The sequence below is a fragment of the Plectropomus leopardus genome, chromosome 11, assembly GCF_008729295.1.
Source record: "Plectropomus leopardus isolate mb chromosome 11, YSFRI_Pleo_2.0, whole genome shotgun sequence".
Lineage (NCBI taxonomy): Eukaryota > Metazoa > Chordata > Actinopteri > Perciformes > Serranidae > Plectropomus > Plectropomus leopardus.
In genome coordinates, this window is record NC_056473.1 from 34104518 (window position 1) to 34124758 (window position 20241).

General features: G+C 39.4%; 1 protein-coding gene and 1 long non-coding RNA gene across 2 annotated transcripts; one reads left to right on the forward strand and one right to left on the reverse strand.

Annotated features, from left to right (window-relative positions):
* Nucleotides 1–1022: 1022 nt before the first annotated feature.
* LOC121949699 lies at nucleotides 1023–18742 on the forward strand. Its single transcript, XR_006106278.1, has 4 exons — nucleotides 1023–1074; nucleotides 4210–4283; nucleotides 16650–16829; nucleotides 17917–18742. It is a non-coding gene; the product is annotated as an uncharacterized LOC121949699 (long non-coding RNA).
* hyal6 (hyaluronoglucosaminidase 6) lies at nucleotides 5825–9298 on the reverse strand. Its single transcript, XM_042495425.1, has 3 exons — nucleotides 8363–9298; nucleotides 7618–7707; nucleotides 5825–6310 (listed from the first exon to the last, which is right to left on the reverse strand). The coding sequence occupies exons 1-3, from the start codon at nucleotides 9296–9298 to the stop codon at nucleotides 5825–5827; spliced, it is 1512 nt and encodes a 503-aa protein (XP_042351359.1).
* Nucleotides 18743–20241: the final 1499 nt, after the last annotated feature.

The following is a 20241-nucleotide window of genomic DNA, read 5'->3' on the forward strand; positions in this document are numbered from 1 at the left end:
TAGCACCTGACATTACATAAAAGCCCGACTAAAAAGATTACAGTGTATGTTTAAAAGCATCAGTATTTTCAGCCCCTTTCAGATCCTCTGGCTGGCTGTTCCAGCGCTTTGGAGCGTTAAGGCTAAAAGCATAATCACCAAATGTTTTAGAGCAAATGAGCACATTGGTTTGATTTCTCTCTGGAAATAAAGGCAATTAGCAAGTTGGCAAGAATTAGTAAAAGGTGATATGAAAATTACCTGAAAAATAGCTGAGAGAAAACGAGAGAGAAAAAAGAGAGAGTGTATCACTGGAAAATTATCCTAAAAAGGGGAAAAATAAAAATAAAATCTACATGTATTAAAATTTTATTATTACATTTATTATGCAAAATTATATTTATTATTAGTAACATATTTTGACACTTTTTAAATGTTTTTTCTTCACTTCATTTCCACACTTTTAATGCTTTTTTGTTTATTTTATTGATTTATTTTTTTTTAATTTGTGCTAATTTTACGTAATTTTCTTGCATAACTTTTTGTCAATTTTGCAAATTTTTTGTGTAATTTCTTAAGCTGCTCATTGCCCTCTTTCCCTTTTTTTTTTGGAGAAAAAAAAAATCAAGCCACTTTGTTCCTGTTTTAAAGGGTTAACATACTCATCGCTCTCAGTTTTGGAGAAAACATGAAAGTGGTGTTGAGTCTTTGCCTCCTGGCTGCAGACGAGCTGCAGAGTGACTGCTGACACTGAAATAAAGCTGATTACGGTTATTAGCTAAAGTACAGGAGCTAACTGGTGTCTGAGGGCTGTGAAATTACAGGTGTTCAGTTTCTGTATGTTTAGGACATATTGAATGATGAACCCCAGGAGTTTATTTTTCAAACAGGATATGAAATACAGAGTTTGAGCTCTTTAAATGTGGTCGTGTAAAAACGGCTGAAGGAAACAAACTGTCTTTGAAAAAGTCTTTCTGTTTTCTGATCTCACTTTCACCGACGGCATCATTTTCTCTGTTCTCACGTTCTCAGGTTCGTGTTTTAGAAGAAGAAAAAGGAAAAAGAAAAAGACGCTGACAGGAGACGGAGAGGACTGTGAGTGTGCGGATGCTGAGGCCGTTCATTTCCTCGGCTGTCGCTCATCATGACACGATAATAACGCCGAAAGAGTCACGCTGTCAGAGTCGCTCAGCTGAGTCGGCTCCAGCGCCGCCAAAAGTCGTATTTCCTCCTGAGGAGGTTTGACGGCCGTGAAATCGGGTTCACACACATTCATTGTCCACAGAGGATGGATCCTTATGATCCTCTAACGCCACAGAAAGGTTTGATTATAAGCTTGTTGAATATTTCATCACAGGACGCATTTCAAGTCGAGTCAGTAATATTTAAGTTGTCATAAATTAGCTTCAAAGGGTTTCACAGTTTGTTCTTCGCTCTGTCATTGCACCTCGGATAAGTACAAACTCCCCCAAAACCCTCGAGGCACTCGAAGGCACATCTCCACCAAAGGACTGCGCTGCTTTCGTGGCCACTGTGCAAACGAGAGACAAACATAGCGTTCAAAAAAAAACCACACCAAACTCGATTTACGATTTTAGTGATTTTTTTTCTCGCCTTCATAAACCTGAGCAGATTGATGTGATTTCTTTCAAAACAAAGGGAAAAAAGAAAGTGCAAGAAATTTGTAGATTTATTAAATAGTGTTTAAAAAGCCAGAGGAAAAAGGTCTAGGGAAAAAAGTTTGGGAGAACTATATTTGTAAATAATACAATAATAATAATATATGTAAATATTCACATATTTAAAATGATGTTACAGAATTATTTTAATTTTTAATAGTTTTTTCCGAGTGTTTCAATTGTTTGTTTTTTTTTAATTATTTTTCTTTTTTTTTTTTTAATATGGGATTTTTTTTTTTAATTCTGTTTTTCATTTTTAAAAAATTGCATAATTTTGTTTGGTACTTTTTACTAATTTCTTACTTTTTACTAATTTTGTTGCTCATTCTTCCCATGATTTTGAAAGAAATCAATCAGAGGTTTCAAAGGGTTTTTTGTTTTTTGGTTTTTTTTTGTATCTGTTGATTTTGAAATAAATGAACTGGAACCAGTGACTCCCTGGAAGAAACAAAATCTGAAAACGTGAGATGTTTGGGAGGGAGGAGTGAGGTCTGGCTGTGATTATTTGTCATTATTTTTAAAAACAGCAGAGCCGGAGTGAACGAATGTTCGTCCTTAGTGGACCTGACAGTTTCCAGTCTGGGTGGAGTGTTTGGTGGTTCAGTCTGGTCAGAGCGTCCATCCTTTGAAGAGCTGAAAAACCACTAAAAGTTACTTAATTGTGTTTTTGCTGGACAAACTGTCCTTTTTTATGAAAAAAAAACCACTATAAAATATTCTGAGTCACTGTGTTTTATGTTCCCGGTAAAAGTTCATCAGAAGGTGATTTAGAGCAAAGAAAAGTAAAGACAGAAAAGAAACATTTTTTCCATGTTGGATAAAGAAAGTGTTTAAAGAGACGAAATAATGCATCGTTTCTGCGGAAAGCTGCCTTGATATAATACACTGTATGTGCAATGATCCACTCTCAGTTCTCGATGTTAACCCTCTGTGGTGATGCATCTAAGTAACAAACCCATTTTTTGCTGTTTGCACTCACAACACATCCTAAATTATGTTGCAATACTTAAAAAAGAGCCACTGTATATATTGTAACATGACTTTCTAAAGGCCATGTCGAGTCACTTTTTTGGGCGTCTTCCTCACATGGTTCAGCCCCGTTAACTTAAAAAAAGGTCTGAGAACGTCTTTTTCTGTCATTTTAAAATCTTGAAAAAAATGGATCCACAATAATAATTAGTGAAGTTTAATTTTTATTTGTTTAATGCAATTAATTAAAAATAATTAGCAGAAAATTCTGCTATGTTTCTCATTATCTCCCTCACATGTTTTTGGCTAGGCTAACAATATCAGGTTACAAAAAGAGAAAGAGGAAAAAGAGATTAGAACATTTTTTTAAAATATGGAAAAATTACTAGATTATTAAAGTAACGTATGTTCAAAATATGTTACAGAATATACTTTTTTACCACCTTTTTAGCTCATTTCCTTGTTTGTTTTTGCATTTTACTTTCCTTTTTTTAAAAATATATTTTCAGATCATTTATTATACCTTTACTTTTTTGCCAATTTTCGGGTTATTTCTTGTTAAGTTTCTTTTAAGTTTGAAAGAACCGAGTCAATTTGCCCAGGTTTTAAAGGGTTAAAATAAAAAGAGATTCGATTTTTTTTTTATGGGGAAAATGTCAGGATTATTCGTATTATATAGTCATAATATTTTAAAGAATATTACAGAATATATATTTTCAACACCTTTTGAGGCCAGTTCCTTGTTTGTTGTTTTATTTTCCTTTTTTCCCTGTTTTTTAGGTATTTTATTATAACTTTATTTTTTTGCCAATTTTTGGGTAATTTCTTGTGAAGTTTCTCGTGTTTTTGAAAGAAACTAAGCCGATCTGCTCAGGTTTTAAAGGGTTAACTAGGCATCCTGACCACAGCTCTGTGCTTCACACTCACTCTCAGTAAGAAAGAAAAATTGCTGATTTATTCATTTGAAGCTGTTAAATTGCAGGAATCCATCCCGTAAAAATGATGTCAGGCATTATAAATCTTCTGCCCACCACCCACTGGGCTGAGTTATAACCACAGATAAATATATAAACAAACATAAAAACATGAATAACTTGCAGCGCTGTGATCCTCCAGCAGCAGCAGATTAGTGCTGAAAGCTGCTCGTTTCTAAGCAGCTGACTTCAACACTTTGTGTAATCCTCACTTTACTCTGTTTTGACAGCTCGTCATAATTCATCAAGTTGCAACAGAAAACTTCTCCTCCCTCCTCTCGTCACCCACAACAGTAGTTTGACTCTCGGCTGTCCCCTCCCTTTCCCGTGGGACAGACTATTGTTAACTGTTTGGTCATGTGACCCGTCCCGCCGGGGCTCGCTGTGACTCATTTCACTGACTACTCCATCGCCACCCAACTACACATTCACTCAGCAGCCTCATTACAGTCATTATCCCAAAGTCAACAAAAGGCTGTGGCTGTAGACTGGCTGGACTGTCTTCAAGAAGATTTTGCTGATTTATTGATTGTTTTCTAAGGTTTTTGTAATGTTTATTTTGTCCCTCTGGTGAAGAAAACTCACTTTCCTTTCTTCTCTCTCTCTAGGAAAAAGCTTTCCTCTGAAGGTTTTCAGCAGATGAATCGACTTGAAGATAAATGATCAAAAAGTGGGAACAAAAGTAAGTGCTTGTTCTGTTTGCAACACAGACACAATTTGCAGGTTCACAAATGTTCTTTCCATTTTATTTCAAAATGCTTTCTTTTCAGTTCGGGGAAATTATTTAAGACAGCATTGCAAACTTTTAGGAATTCTGAAACTTTTTTGCAGCAGTTGGTCCTGACCAACAGATCTGCAAACTGGTTTGTTGTAAGAGTTTATGAGTCAATTATTCAAGTTACCTCAAGTTAGCACATGTATAATTAGTACCTCTTTTTCACCCAAATTAGCATGTGCATGCATGTTTTTTTAAACATGCGTAAACCCGGTACAATTAGGCTATAGACTGCCTTCCCCTAGCAGTAGAGCAGAGCTGTGTACACGGCAGAGGAGTACGCCTAAACACGTAAATAGTCGAAAGCAGCATGAACGAAGGTCTGTGATAACTTAACAGAGGTCACTTCTCTTCATACATTTCGTACTTATTTAGTCTTTCTTTCAAACTTTTAGCAGGCTAACTTGGATTGATGTTTTCACGCTGCTTAGGAGGAGATGGAGGGTAATTAGTGATGGTGCATCATTGCATCTTGTTGGTTTTAGGGGCTAAGATTACCCTGGTGTTGTGATCCCATCAATACCCATCATACCCGTGACTACTGCAGAGTCATTTGACCTGGATGTGAATGCACTTTTCCATTGCATTAAAAAGCCAAATGTTATGGGATTCTTTGCACAGTAGAAAAGAGCCTTACGGCTGCATGCAGCAATGAAAGAGCCCTCGCACCTTTGCACATGTTGAGGATGCAGCTGTGAGTTTCCTTGATCTTCTGACTCGACAAGATGTAAAAATCAGCATTCATATGATAACATTGTGGAAACAATCTTCTTGTACACGGATCCACAAAAATAACTGAAAATGCTGTAGTATGCATGCCAGGCCTGGAGCTGGTGGTGTAACTGTAATGACGCAGGACAGAAGCCATCATACCATGCACATGCAAATGCGGCCGTGACATCACCTTTCTCACAGGATTCGTGCGTGGGGGGTTTACATGGTGACAGAAGGTGTTGTGTTTTCAAAAGATTACGCACTGAGGAACCCGGTGAGCAAAAAGCCAAACTACACCAAAAGTTTAACGTTTCATGCAAGAACTGCTGCCATGTAAACCTTAGATGTATTTATTGTGCGGATTGAGAGACGCCGAATATGATGTGTTGCAAATTTTTAACTACTTTCTGTGCCTGCTATGTGGCACCAGAGAGCACAACTCTCATAATGATGCTGCATGTCACCGTTTTCATCCAATTTTCATAGGAATCGGATGATCTTTGTCATGTAAGGCTGATTTCCTGTCGTCAGTCGGTGGTGCTTTGACTCAGTACGGACATGTAGACAGATGTCCTCAGATGACTTTTCCAGCATGTGCATTGTGCAAGTTATAACAGCTTCTTGTGTCATATCACAGCATAGAAAGTAACCTGATGAAAACTCAACATTGAGAAATCTTTACAAAAAAAAGGAGTTGGGCCCTAATTCGCCTAATCTTATCGAACAATCTAAAATTACAGAATCAGACACTTTATAATGAGACAAAGTCCCAGGAACATGATGATACACAGACAGGAGAAATGGAGGGACAAGACGAGCAGGATATCTCCCAGCAGGCTGTTCTCTCGGGGGTGAGGCAGCGGGATGGCGGGCTGCGGCGGGGGAGGAGGAGGAGGGGGCGGGGCCTGGGGCATCTCGCAGTAGACACCCGTCCAGCCCTGGTAGCACTGGCAGGTGAACTTGTGCTTCATGTCCAGGATGTCGTGGTTGTTGAGGTGGCCGCTGACGTGGAAGCGGGGGCCCCTGGGCGCCGGGTTGCGGTGAATATGAAAAAAGCGTGGGTTCAGGTGTAGGTAGGCGCCCGAGTCTAAGCTCTTGCGGACGCATCTGCCGTTCTTCTTGCAAAGCGCTTTGCTGCACAGCTTGGCGGCGGAGGTGACGTTGATGACGTAATGTCCAAGCGGACCGTCGATGTACTTCTTAACTGTCAGGCAGTTTCTCTGCAGGAGACAGGAGGCACAAAGTCACTAATCTGTAAAAAGATATTACTAAAAAATGTGAGAAAAATAATTCACTCTAACCCTTTAAAACCCGGTTCTACATCAGTTTTTTTGTGCTGCATTCAGATGCCTTTCACAAGCTGTTTAACCCTTTGAAACCTGCACAGATTGGTTTTATTTCTTTCTGAAACATGGAGGAAAGACATGACCAACTTAGCAAGAAATGTCCCAAAAATCACAAGAAATTAGTAAAAGGTCACAAAGAAAATACACTAACAATTAACAACAACAACAACAATTAGTTTTAAAAAGAAAGGGGAGAATTATTAGAAAACTATCAGATAAAGGGAAAATGACCAAGAACAAGAAAAAAAATGTTTATAATCATTATAATTCTATATTTAAAATTTTGTTACAGAAAAATCATATATATATATAATATATATATATATATATTGTTAAAATTAATTTATTTTTTGTTGTTTTGCTTATTTTCATGTATTTTTCTTGTAATCTTTTTACTAATTTCTTGGGGCCATGTCTTGTTAAGTTGTCGTCTCTCTGCCTTCTCATGTTTTGGAAGAAATCACACCAGTTTGCTAAGGTTTCAAATGGTTAAATAAGGGGGGTAAATGGGATTGCTGACAGTTTAAGGACTCCACAGTGATTCGAAAAGGTTTCAAGAGTCTGATGGAAATGTTAAACTCGTGAGAATAACCTAATTTCCACCGTTTTATGTTTAAAATGTTCTCTTGTGTGATGATTATGTGACAAATTCTTCTCCTCGATTCACCACCGAGTCTGCTGTAAACAGGATGTAGAACAATCCACAGACACCAACAGAAATCCTGACCACTTTCACACACAAATCAGAAGCTTTGTCTGCCGGTTTTTGGCTGTCAGAGTTTGGTCAGAAGAAAAAAATCCCTATTTTTGGAAACATTCAGCTCTGAATGAGAGAATAAAGACGTCTGTTCAATTTTTTTTTCCACGGGCAGAAATAATGAAGCCAGGTTTTATGCACAGCGACTGCGTGCAATTCATGTCGTTGACATTTATTGTTCCCTGATGCTTTGTGGCGTGCTTTATGGGATGTATGCTATAATGTAGCGGTAATGCTATAACATAAAAGAAGCTTTCAGTTTGAGGCTGTTGCTTTGATCTGATTTGAAGTTAATTTAAAGCTTTTGGAGTTGAATTTAACGAAACAACTTATTTTACTGTCAAATAATCACCAAGTTTGCACCACTTGGAGAAGTTGTTTTCAGGTTTGAACAGTATTTTTTGGTTGCACTTTTCGTACTTACCTGTGATCGAGCGTACTCTGATGAGCCCCAGAGGACGACGCCTGACGCTCCCAAGGCGGCGCTCTCCCCGATAGTGTGAACCAGGTCACTCTGAAACAGAATGACAGAAGCATTTTTAGCTTCGTAAACACCTGAATCGACTGTGACAATCTATCTTTATTTCTTTTTATGAAAACAGTCCAAATGCTTCATCCGAGCAGCAACCTCTGGGGCTGAAAATGAAGCCAATATGGAAGTGCCAAAACCTGCAGTTCCTCCAATGGCATCCAGAGGCTGACTCCAAGAGTGAGTCAAGCCCCAAAGATCCCCATGCTAACCCTTTGAAACCTGAGCACACCTAGTTTGATTTCTTTCAAAAAAAAAAAAAAAAACATGGGGAGAAGGCAGGGCAACTTAACAACATATGGCCCAAAAATATCAAGAAATTTGTAAAAAGTTACAAGAAAATTATCAAAAAATAAGCAAAAAAAAGTTAAAATTAAATCTTTTTTTTCTGTAACATAATTTAAAAAATTACAAATTAAAAAAAAAATGATTTGACCAAAATTTATTGTCTGTCCAGTCCAAGAGTCCATCGTCTTTCTGACATTGTACTGACATCCATGATTTTCAGTTTTGACACAAACAGCCAGTCAAGCAACTATTTGTACTGATAGATTAGGTTCAGTTGTTCAGGTTTGTGAGCATTTTCTGCTGTTTAGGTGGTTAATTTGGCAAACTGATCAATCAAAAACTGCAAACTTACCTCTGAAAGAACCACAAAGGTGTATGCGTAGAAAGGTCTGGAGTAGACAAACACGGGCAAAGTGAAGTCTGTACGGGCGATAGACGCTATCCTCATGGCCTCCTTGACTCGATAATGGACGAACTTGACCGTGTTTGAGGATGACTTGAGTTCGTAGTCCAGGTAGATTGATGGGTAGAGGGCCGTGCTCTCCTTCCAAAGCCACATGAGATGGTCGTTGCGTACATGCTCAACATTTGGGCATTCCCCGGTGTACCGTTGCGGGTGCTGCTTATACCCATAGTTGTAGCAGTCTGGGAACAGGTAAAACCCCCACAGCCCATCTGGTCTACGTCCTTCAGCCAGGGCCAAGGTCAAGTTCATGAAGGCCTGCCCAGCCCTCTCGAAACCTTCCTTTGCTTCTTTCTCCACCTTGCTCTCTGGCCAGTTCGGGTGAAGTTTCCGGATCTGTTCCTTTGATTTGTTGCGGTAGATGTCCTTGGTGCCCCAGTTTCGGACCCACTGGGGCCTCCAGTTTTCCCAATCGATGACACCCAGGCCTCGGAAATCCTTGTGGGGGATGAGCTTGTCGATGTCCGCCCGGGCCTTGCTCAGATGTTTGGAGATGCTCTGGTTCTGCGGCAGTCCACCGTTGATAGGAACCCCGGAGCTGGAGTAGTATGGGTAGTATCCCAAATGGCTGTGGTAGAATATGGTGACGTTTGGTCCACTCAGGGTTTCGTTGAGGTTTGCCACAATGTCGAAAACACTGAGGTCCAGGTCTACCTTGAATCGGAGGCGGCAGGACTCTGTGGGAGCGTTCCACACTACAACAAAAGGCCGGTGAGGGATGAGAGGTGCACGGGCCGGCTTCATCTGGTCGCTCCGAACTTGTAGCTTTACTCCTGTGCTGACCCACAGGGCCAGTGCCAGGAGACGGAGCCCCATCAGCGCCATGGCCCCTGATTCCTCATTGAGCAATTAGTAATCCTGCACAAGCAGAGGACAGAAATGACATGTTTGGAGAGAAAATAAATGCATTTTAAGCTTCAGTGAGCAGAGATAATCAGTGAGGCCTCTGAAGGACACATGAGTGATGATCACTGAAGTGAATGCTCCAAATTCCACAACAAAACAAAACACAAAGCTCCCCTGTTCTCAGAGGGACTGTGATGAAAAGGATGCAGGTTCAAATCCCAAAGCAGCAGAAACGAAGTGGACAAGAGAGTGATCAGGATAAGCCTTCCCAATCCCAAATGTAAACTCTAACTGCAGCTCAGAGATGGTTTCTTCACAATAGGCGGGTTTCCATCACAAATTTGCGCAAAACTTAAGCGATATTTTCGAAAACACAGTTGCGAGATGACTGTGTTTCAAACAGTGATGTTCTGCGACTTCTCCTCTGGTGATAACATCCCAGTAACCATGGTGATGGATGCTCAAAACATTAGCAGCTTCATTTCTATTGCAGCCACCACACTAGCCGTCATTATTTCCAACCGAAGACGACGTAGGCGTGTTATGTGAGCGATAATGGAAAGGCGAGCCCCTCATGTGTGGGATTGGCTACGTATGAGGGATTTTTTTGAGGTGATAGTCCATGATTTCACAGAGGAATTGTGAAAAGTGTTTCCCTTGCACTTTTTTGAATTATGGCTTTTTTCAAATCACCTGAAATACCACTTTAGGCAAGTGTAAAAACATTTTTGCAATAAAATTGTTTTCAAAATTGACGTGTTTCCATTAGGCATATTTTAGGCATGTTCCCAATTTCAATTTGCGCAGTTTGAAGGTTAATGGAAACCTGCCTTATGAGATGGTCCTACTGTGTGCATGACTGCAGAACTTACTGAATCAAAACAAAAATAAATGAATTAATAATGAAATGCTGCATTGGTGGACCCATCTGCTGAAGGTATTAAGATTTTATTGCAGGAATGAGCATTTCTCAGCTTTTGTGGTGGTGGGAAAGAAATTCTGAATGTGGAGGTCATCTTCCTTCACAGAGAGAGACAGAAATACAGCCAAAATGTTAAAATGTCAAGATGAGGTTTATGTGGAAATTGTTTAGATATAACTTTTTAAAGAATGCATCTTAAAACAGGATCTCTGAATAGTTGCTGAATTAAGTACTTATTTCTCAATGAACTATACTCTAATTTAGGAACCACAACTACAGTGCCTTAAAACACATTTTATACTCTGTTACACATTCAGTAAATACTTAGAGAGATCTTTCGTCTCTTTTTGGCTTTGCCTTTTATTTTCTTCCCTGAAACTGTTGCCTCCAGCTCTTTTTGTAAGAGCCCCATCTAATTGCTCTTGGCGCCCCCTCATATGCAAGTAATTGATATTTCATTTTTTCCAAAGTCGGGGGAAAACACATCGTGACCCCACTCTTGGGAAACATGGTCACTGAGGTTGCCTCCAAGGACGCCACGGAAAATCTCCCATCATTCTCTTTGGGGGATTGTAACCAGAGCGGCGATGCAGGAAAACCGCGGGTGGGCTGAGGCTTCTTCGATCATTTCAACATTTCATTCATGTGAGGAGGCGCTGGGCCGGGGTTGATGTTCTCTGCTGAATTTAATGGCATGAAAACTTTATGAACGCAGTGATCTTGGATGTGGATCAGTGAGTGGACAGCTGGAGGAGAAGATGGCGGGAGACGGAGAGTTATAGTCACAAATTGTCAAAAATGTTTCCTTCAAAACACTTTCAGAAGGCTGTAATTTATCAGAAAGTTTCCTCATGTCCGGCTCAGCTTTCGAGTAAGCATTTCTTAAGACTTGCACCAGTTTCATAATCCTCCCAGCTGGATGGTTATTCTGGTGATTCGGATCCAAGACAAACAGAGTGCGGTGAGGCCACTCAGGCTGTCCTCCAAACCACCAAAAGGCCTGGAAACACGGCAACTCCAGACCACAAAAAAAGACCCCCCAAACGCAGAGTCGGAGTCCAAAACTGACACAGGAGACTCAGTTTGATGTTTTGTCTCAGACAGACACGACAAAACGCCAGCTGAACTCGACTAATTTGATCCAGATGAGGATGGGAGTGAAGTGACAGTGTGAGCCAACCCTCGTGATTTTTAACCACGCTACTGGTATGCCTCTAGAGAGGGCAAAGTCAGTTGTTTGGTCCACGGCTTTGGTCCAGACTAAAACTATAATTACTTGATGGAGAACCATAAAATTCAACTCAGACATTCATGGTCTTTAGAGGATTAATTGTTGTAACTTTGATGACCCCTAAAGTTTTTTTAACTGGCACCATCAACAGGTCAAAATCTGTAATTTGCCTATTAGTTTATAACCAAATACCTCCAAAACTAGACAATCCTCTCAGCTTCAGCTCTACTTTGTGTTCGGAGCTGATCAGTAAATGTTCTGCATCCAACCAGAACGCGCCCAGTGCCGTCCAGCCGGGACCGTCCCCGTCTTCGTCTCCCTTCACCTCTGGAGCTGGATGGACATTAAGCTCTTCAGACACAACTAGGCTGCTCTGATTCTGTTAAAAAACACTTTGACAAAAAGTCAAAGGTGAAGACTGAAAGATTTGACATCACATCAGGATGTTAACCCTTTGAAACCAGAGCAAATCAGCGTCGCCACCAGTTCTGTCCGAGCGTGTTCTCACCTGATGCTGTCCAGCTGTGCTCTGGTTGGATACAAAAGGTAAAAGAGTTTCTAGTGAGAACGTGAACTGGACATAATGCTGAGTGTCCAGTCACCAGGTCTGCCCCGGCCTCTGTTCATATTCAGCATTATTGAATGAATGATGGTTGATCGCCTGATGTTTGTCAGTTATGCTGAGAGGTACTTTTCTATTTTTCTACATTTCTATGATATTATATAGAATCTCTTTGTGTTTTTTTTTTAATTATATGACTTTATTTACTATGTAAATTCTATTTGAGGTGTTTGGTTTTTTATGCACATCAGGTGATGCGGTCATGTGACCGAGGCCTTAGGCCTATTTAAGACGGCGGCTTTATATTGTTTGTCAAGTCTGAAGAAGAACGTGTCACTTGAAATGTCACTCGTGAGTAAAAACCTGCAAGAGGAGCTGAAGTGCATACCTTTTTTCTGTTTTTTGCTGTTACCTTGTGTGGTTTCAGCACCTTTTTCAACATCTTTTCTACCTTTTTTGCAGGTCTGTCCGGTGACAATCGATCAGAGCACTAGTGTTGTAGTACTCTAGATTGGTCTTGGTCTCAAGACCACTTTTAAAGCGTCCCGGTCTCATCACAGAATCGAGCACATCTCAGACGAAGCAGAATTCGCACTTTTTAATTGAGACCAATCGAAACCATAATGGATTTATTTGTTAACATTAGTACTGTGACTGGATGTAAAACTTCCTTCTTCCAGGTATCCATGTGAATCATTTGTAGTTTGCTTTTTTTGTCACCGATACAGACTGCCACTCTTCATAGAAAGAAGAGGAACACTTTTCCTCTTTTATAGTCTCGGTCTTGTCTCGGTTTCACCCTGCTTTGGTCTTGGTCTTGTCTCGGTCTGGGCACACTCTGGTCTCGGTCAAGTCTTGGTCTCGGTTAGTATGGCCTGAACTACAACACTACAGAGCACATTAGAGTGGGACTTGGGTGTTTTACAGAATAAAGTAAACAGACTGCAGCCTGCAGCGGCGAGCTGGTTATTAAAATTCTGCCAAATTCTTCAGATATTCAGCAAACACATCTTTCTTGTCAAAAACTGTTTCAAGTAGTCTTGATTGTCCTTCTTCTAGTGAAGATATACCTTCTAGTTCTGTCAGCACTGACACTGTGGCTTCAGCAGAAAGTCTTACATTAGCTGCAGCTGTCTTGGTTGTTATCCCGCTCCTCTTTACAGCTCGTATTATTTACATGGTTGTATTGGCCCGGCAGGTCTCAGGCCGCTGGAAATCAGTCCAAAGCGTAGGAGCAAAGCGGGTCTGCCAGAGCAAATAAAGCATGAGTTTGCAGATTTGGCTGATTCCCATACAGCGTTTCTTTTGGCATTTTGTCTTTTCATAATTTTCATTCAGTACAAAAAGTGGGGGAAAAAGCTTGCCAGCTTGTGTTTGCTGGATTGTATCTGTGGTGTTTTGGCAGCGGGGTGTGCAGATGTATTTGGGGGTCTCACGCTCGTTTAGATGAGTCTGAGCGTGAGTGTTTGATTCAGGACCAGTTCGTACAGCGTACACTGGAAAATATGAAGCCAGTTTTGAATTAGATTTTAATGATCCAGCGTTAATGTCTAACAACCAGTGACAGAGTGACTGTCAGCAGCTGTGTGTGTGTGTGTGTGTGTGTGTGTGTGTGTGTGTGTGTGTGTGTGTGTGTGTGTGTGTGTGCGTGCGTGCGTGCGTGCGTGCGTGCGTGCGTGTGTGTGTGTGTGTGTGTCTGTTGGGGGCCTTTAAAACCACAGAAAGTCTGAGTCAGACTGCTGATTCAGCTCCTAAAATGTACAAACAGTAGATTTTGTGTGTGTGTGTGTGTGTGTGTGTGTGTGTGTGTGTGTGTGTGTGTAAGAGTGATGGTTATGCATTAAGGCCTGATTTAACATATTATACTAAAGGCTAGAGTACTTCATTGACCTGATCCACAACAGACCCTTAATAGATAATCAGACCGGATCCAAACTGCAGTGGATCTGAACCCAAACAGAGTAAAACGCAAACTGGTTTGATGCTCCACCAGTTAACCCTTTAAAACCAAATTGGTTTGATTCGTTTTGAAAACACTGGGTTGAAAAGGGCAATCAGCAATTTTTTAAGAAATGCACCACAAATTGTAAGAAATAAGCAAAATGTGACTAAATAATAACCTTAAAATAGCTTTAAAAAGAGGGGAGGATTATTAGAAAAATATGTTTTCAAAAAGGAAAAAAATGTCCAGAAAATGGTATATGTAATTGGAATAATTCTATTTTTAACATTATTTAAAGAAAAAATATAATAAATACATCTTTTAGGGGTAATTTTTCGTGTTTGTTTTTCGGTTTTTGTTTGTTTTTCAGTTTTTGTTGCTTAGTTTCAGGTAGTTTTCTGGTAACTTTTTTTCTTTTGAGATAATTTTTTGGCCTTGTTTTTTAAGTTGCTTCTTGCCTTCTCTCCATGTTTTTGAATAAAAAAAAACAAAAAACAATGTGCTCAAGTTTTAAGGGGTTAATTTCTTTTATGTCCAAAAATCTACATTTATAATTATCATAAATGTATTTATTTTTTAATCATTTAATAGACTTACTGTTATTTTACTCCACCCCTTTTCATGTCATCTATTTATTTGTTATTTATTTTATTTTATTTATCTATCTATTTGTTTGTTTGTTTGTTTATCTATACCTTTTTTACCTTCATCTTAGGTTGTGTTTTTTATTCTAACATTTATAATTTTTTGCCAGTTTTTGTCTCATTTCTTCATAAGTTGCTCATTGCCCTTTTTCCTTGTTTTTAAAAGAAATCAAGCCAGTTTGCTTAGATTTCAAAGGGTTAAATGACCCCATGACCTTTCTTATAGCGCCACTGTCATGCAAGCTTGAAATATATCCTCCATTTCTGGAGGATCATCAGGATGTTTGTTCTGCCCAGCACTTTCTTTTCACAGCTGTAAAATACTAAGTGCAGAAGTTTGTCACCAGCAAACAGATAAAATGTTCAGTGGCGGCTCAGCTTGAAACCTCAGTCTGCTTCAAGAATCGTCGACACGTCAGACAAACTAGTTAATTTGAAACCTACTGAGGACTTCACACTCCATCACTCTCACACACTGATTATTTCTGGTCAATTTCCAGGTTTCAGTGGAGTCTTGATTATGTTCACGTGTGGTTTTCAGGCTGCGGTCTCTCTGCTGCGCTTTCCAGATGTGACTTTATGGTTTTATTAACACCAGCGCTCAGACCACTTAGCTGCTGCAATAACGACAAGCTGCGTTTTTCATTTTACTTTCCCGTCTGTCCACCCATCTGTCTATTTTTTTATCCCTCTGAAACACACAGTATCTCAAATGTTACTGACAAATACTGTATTAAAGTGAGTGAGAACACGCTAAACTTTTCTGTACTTAAAGTCGATATAAATTTTACACAAATAACTAATGAAGCTGATAATTTTACCTTTTTTCTGAGCGTTTGAGTACAGATTTTCTGAATCAACGTTTGGTTCTCAGTTTTTTTTCATTGTTTCTAATGTTCCTTGACCACTAATCATTCAAACAGTAATTGTCCAGTCATAGCTTGGCTACAGCAGGTTTGCCGAGCTTTGGCGCCCTGCGTGGGACTGTTTTCCCAATCCTGCTTTAGGCCTCTGGATTTCGAACCATTACCCGTCCCTGCAGAATCTACACATCCTCATCGTGACTCCTCAAATATCGTTTAATGTTTCATGCAGGAACTGTTGCCATCTAAATGTCTGAACACCAGACTCACGCATGAAAGTCCGGGGTTTGCTGGACCCATTTATTGCCCCTCCTGCCTGATATATATAATATATATATATATATGTATGTTATCTCAAGGACACGAACGGTTTTGCCCAGCTGCATTCTCAGCCGACGACATACAGCGACATATAATGCGGACACGAAGCGTGCCTTTCGGTATCAGGATTTTACACCGTAAGCGCAGTAAAAGTGGCGGTTTTTGATAACTTTGGAATGAGAACGAGCTATTTCTACATGTAACTTTACTCTGCATGCAGACATAGTTTGCAGTGGGCTTTAAGAGTTATAACAGTAAAATAAAAATGCTTAAACTGTGTTCAGTTGCTGTTATGTAAGTTACAGAAGTTAGCATGTCTAATTACATAAGAGTTTGGAGTAACATTAACATTTTAATTACTGTTTCACTCATGACACTGCATTATAATCTGCAAGGTAACATGAACAACGCTGCACCTTTACTTCCTCTGCTGGTGAGGTGGCAGGCTTTTTGCTTGTAAGCGCATGAGCTTTAGCCTTTTAGCATCATAAGATATGTAGTCTATAATTTACTGTGTTGTGTCAAGTTTGTCATTTAAGATCAGCCAGAAACATGAAAAGGACAATGAGAAAGCGCTTTTCAACCAACCCAGAGTTTTAGTGTTAGCATTAGCTTACTCAGGTGACATAAACTGTGTCATTTCATGTTTGATGAGAAGAAAAACTTAAAATAATAACTTAAAATGCCGTATTGTGATAAAGACAGCGTACCTTCCCGTCTCTGCTCGCTGTTCTCCGGATCCAGGCCTCCGTTTGGAAGATTTCCTCGTTTTTGGTTTTTTTAAGCCTCAGATACAGAAGTTGTCCATCTGAATTGTCTCTCTGTCTCTGTCCCCTGTCTCTCAGGTCCCTGGCTGCTCTCGGGGCAGAGATGCCCCTCTATTGTTGGTTTGGCCCCTCCTCGTCTGTGCCCCACAGGACCCTCATTTACTGGACCAAACGGCAGATGAAGAGCTGGACGGTAAACAAACTGGAGCTCAGTCTAAAGACCCACTGGGGACTAAAATCGCCCGCGGATTTAAAAAGGTAACAAAAAATAATTAATCCTTCGGAAGCTAAAAATGGAGGTTGAAATAATCGTACTTAATCATTGAACAAACTATGTCTGGTGGACGTCCAGAGCAAAAACAATGTGTCGTGTGCTTTTCTTCCAAAACAGTACATTATAACTAACTTACGAAGATGTTTGGTCATAAACCAATGTATACGAGACATTGAAAATCTGGCCTGATAACGGTTTTTGATTAGAAGGTAATGCTGGAGGAAATATTTCATAGTTGTCCACATTTTACTCTAAATCACAAATGTGAGACTCATGGTGGTCTTAGAGGAAAGGTCAGGGGGTCATTTAAATCTACTGAATCAAAATTTTTCTAATTCACAATAAAACAGAGTAATTGTCCCTGAGTATTGTTTTTGGACTTTTGGAACACATAAGATGCATAAAACAACATGAAAATGTCCTAAAATCATAGGAATGTCCTGAAATCTGGGAAACTTCCAAAATCCTAGAAATTTCTTGAAATTCAAGAAACCTTTTAAAACCCTGGAAATGTCTTAAAATCCTGGAAATGTCCTTAAGTCCCAAACATCATAAAATCCAAGAATCCTCCTAAAATCCCAGAAAAATCAGAATTCCTAGACATATCCTAAAATCCCACAAATGTCCTAAAAATATCCTAAAATCTAAAAAAAAAACCTCCTAAAATCCTAGGAATATCCCAAATCCTAAAAGTGTCCTAAAAACTTAAAAATGTCACAAAATCCTGAAAATCCAAAACTCGACAAAAATCCTAAAATCGTAAAAATATCCTTAAAATTCCAGAAACCTCATTAAATCCTAAACATACCTAAAATACAAATATCTTAAAATTCAGTAAACTCCTACAATCCCTCAAAATGTTCCTCTATTTATTTCCTATTTTTACTTCAATTGCATTTTAAATCCAAAAATCAAAAATAAAAAAATGCTCCTTCATAGCCTTCACCACATTACCAGGAAAAAAAAATTGTTGTTTTTTTTTTTACTTTTTAACCATTGTGTTGCCCTCAAAGCAGTCAAATCGAAATATCCAAGTGTTAGTTTTTAATGGTTGAATATATTTTCCTCCAGTTTGCTGCAGCGTCGCTCCTGTTTCCTAACACTGTGGTGACCCTCTGAAGGTGTTGTTCTCCGATCAGATTTTTCTCGCCCGTCTGTCTCCTCACAGCTGAGAAAACATTAATATTATACCGACTGTCGGTGCAGCCTGAGCTCTGCATCCGCACCGCAGAAATGTCCAGAATCATCAGTTCACGGCTGCACAAACAGACGCGATCGACACCAAAGCTGATTTTATATCACACTTCCTAACAGCTGTCACGCAATATCACCTGGACCTCACAGCGGAGCGGCTTTCACAGACTGCAGATACAATCGCAAAACAATCCTTCAGCTCAAGACAAACAGCTGAGCAGGAACTGCAGACGGCGAAGAAATCCCCTCAAACTTTAACACCTGCTTTTTGACCTCGGCGGACTCTCAACAGTGAACTGTAATCCTTTTTTCTTAAACAGTATCTAGCTGAAAAACTGTGAGAGTCGATGGCAAATTTGGAATCAGAAGTCTTCAGGGTACAAAATAAAAGGTGAAAATTTTTAATTGTTCATGCAAGTGAGACACTAAACCCTTTTAATTACAGTAATTTACTGTATATTGCTCGTTCAAACTTGCTTGAGAGAAAATCAAAGAAAAAAAGCCAAGAAATTGGTGTTTACTCCAAGTTCTCTTAAATGACTCGTGCTTGAGAAAGAAACGGTGCATACAAGTCGTTCTTGCATAAGAGAGTAAGAGTGAGCGATAAGCGACTTAAATTAGGAATCTGTGTTAATGTTGCAATCCAATCACCAGAAAAAAATGTTGCTATTTTATGTTTTTGCAAACCACAGATACATTTGTGTGTTATTTTGTTGTGGACAAGTTGAAGCTTAACATTTTAAGTAAACCGTGGTTAATGTCCTCCGGCGATGTGAGGGTCTGAGGGCAGAGGGATGTCATATGCTGTAAAGCCCTCTGAGGCAAACCCTGTTTTGTGATGATTGGCTTCATAAATAAAATTGACTTGACTTGACTATGTAGTTTGCTTTAATCATACATCCGAACCATACTTTGACCATTTTTGATGAATTTTTTCAACATAGAGTACTATGACTTTTTTTGGTGAGATATTTTCAGCATAGAATACTATGATTTTTTTTTTTTGATATACTATAGTATTTTTTATGATTATTATTTTTTTTAAATAACTACACTGAGTTTTTTTTTTAAAAAAAAAACTTTTTTGATGTTTTTTTACATAATATGTCATGACCAATTTTAAAGACATTTTTTGACAGAATACTATGACTTTTTGGATTTTTTATAGCACTATATGAGTTTTCTTTATTATTTTTTTTATGGAAGACTTTACCATGACTTTTTTGATGAATTTTTTAGACATACTATACTATCACTAAACACCAACATTTTGTGACAAAATCTTCTATAAACAGTGCTGACTCATTTTTTTGTTGGCAGGCGTTTCTCCACTTAACCGTCCCCTAAACCTACCAATGATAAGGTAAGATCATATACAAGATCACTCTGGAAATGTCGATATGATGCACATGAAACGTACAAATGTAACATATCTGAGGTTTGCAGAAATCGACGATGGCGGCAGCTTCTTCTGACCCGCTGCCTGTTGGGACAAGGAGTGATGATGAAAGATGCAACACCGTTAAAACTGTCAACTCTGAGGTAATTACTGCAAAACCAGCCCGTGAAGTTTTAATTTAGTTGAAACATTGTTTCCATGGCAGCAGAGTGTCTGTGGCCTGGTATCAGTCTGCGGATCAGAAGTTAAAAAGCCAAAGCTGAGGGACGTCAGACTGTTGGACTGCCTGGTTTGCTGACTTGTTTTTTCCCTCCAAAGCTGCAGCTGCTGACTCGTCTTTGTACATTTACAGATTAGACACGGAGTGATGACTCTGCCACACACAGACTAACTGCAACAGGAGCCGGGCTTCATGTATGGCTGTGAGGTGAAGCTGTCAGCTGCAGAAATATTGGAAATGCTGAGCAGAGCGGGTGGATGTTAGTGTTGGATACGCAGAGCTGCAGAACAAAGGTGAGGGTGGTTTCCATAAAGCTCTGTCATCGGTCCAAAGTATTTACACCGAACGAGCTGTGCATGACCTCCGGCACACCTGCTGCATCTGAGGCGAGCAGCACTTACACACGTAAAAGTTCAGATGATCTGTTCAAATGCATTCATGAAATTTTATGTCACAATAAAACTGTTAAAGTGCCTGATATACATGAGAGCTGCACTAATGGAGCATTTCTTATGTATTGATCCACTTTTGTATCCTCTGCTGGAGTCTGCATGTTCTTTAAATTGTTATTTCTGTGTATGTT

Coding starts and splice junctions, on each gene's coding strand:
- hyal6 (XM_042495425.1), bottom strand. CDS start 9,298: ATGGCGCTGATGGGGCTCCGTCTCCTGGCACTGGCCCTGTGGGTCAGC. Junction 7,708..8,362: donor CCTTTGTGGTTCTTTCAGAG/GTAAGTTTGCAG, acceptor ATTCTGTTTCAG/AGTGACCTGGTTCACACTAT. Junction 6,311..7,617: donor CAGAGTACGCTCGATCACAG/GTAAGTACGAAA, acceptor TGTCTCCTGCAG/AGAAACTGCCTGACAGTTAA.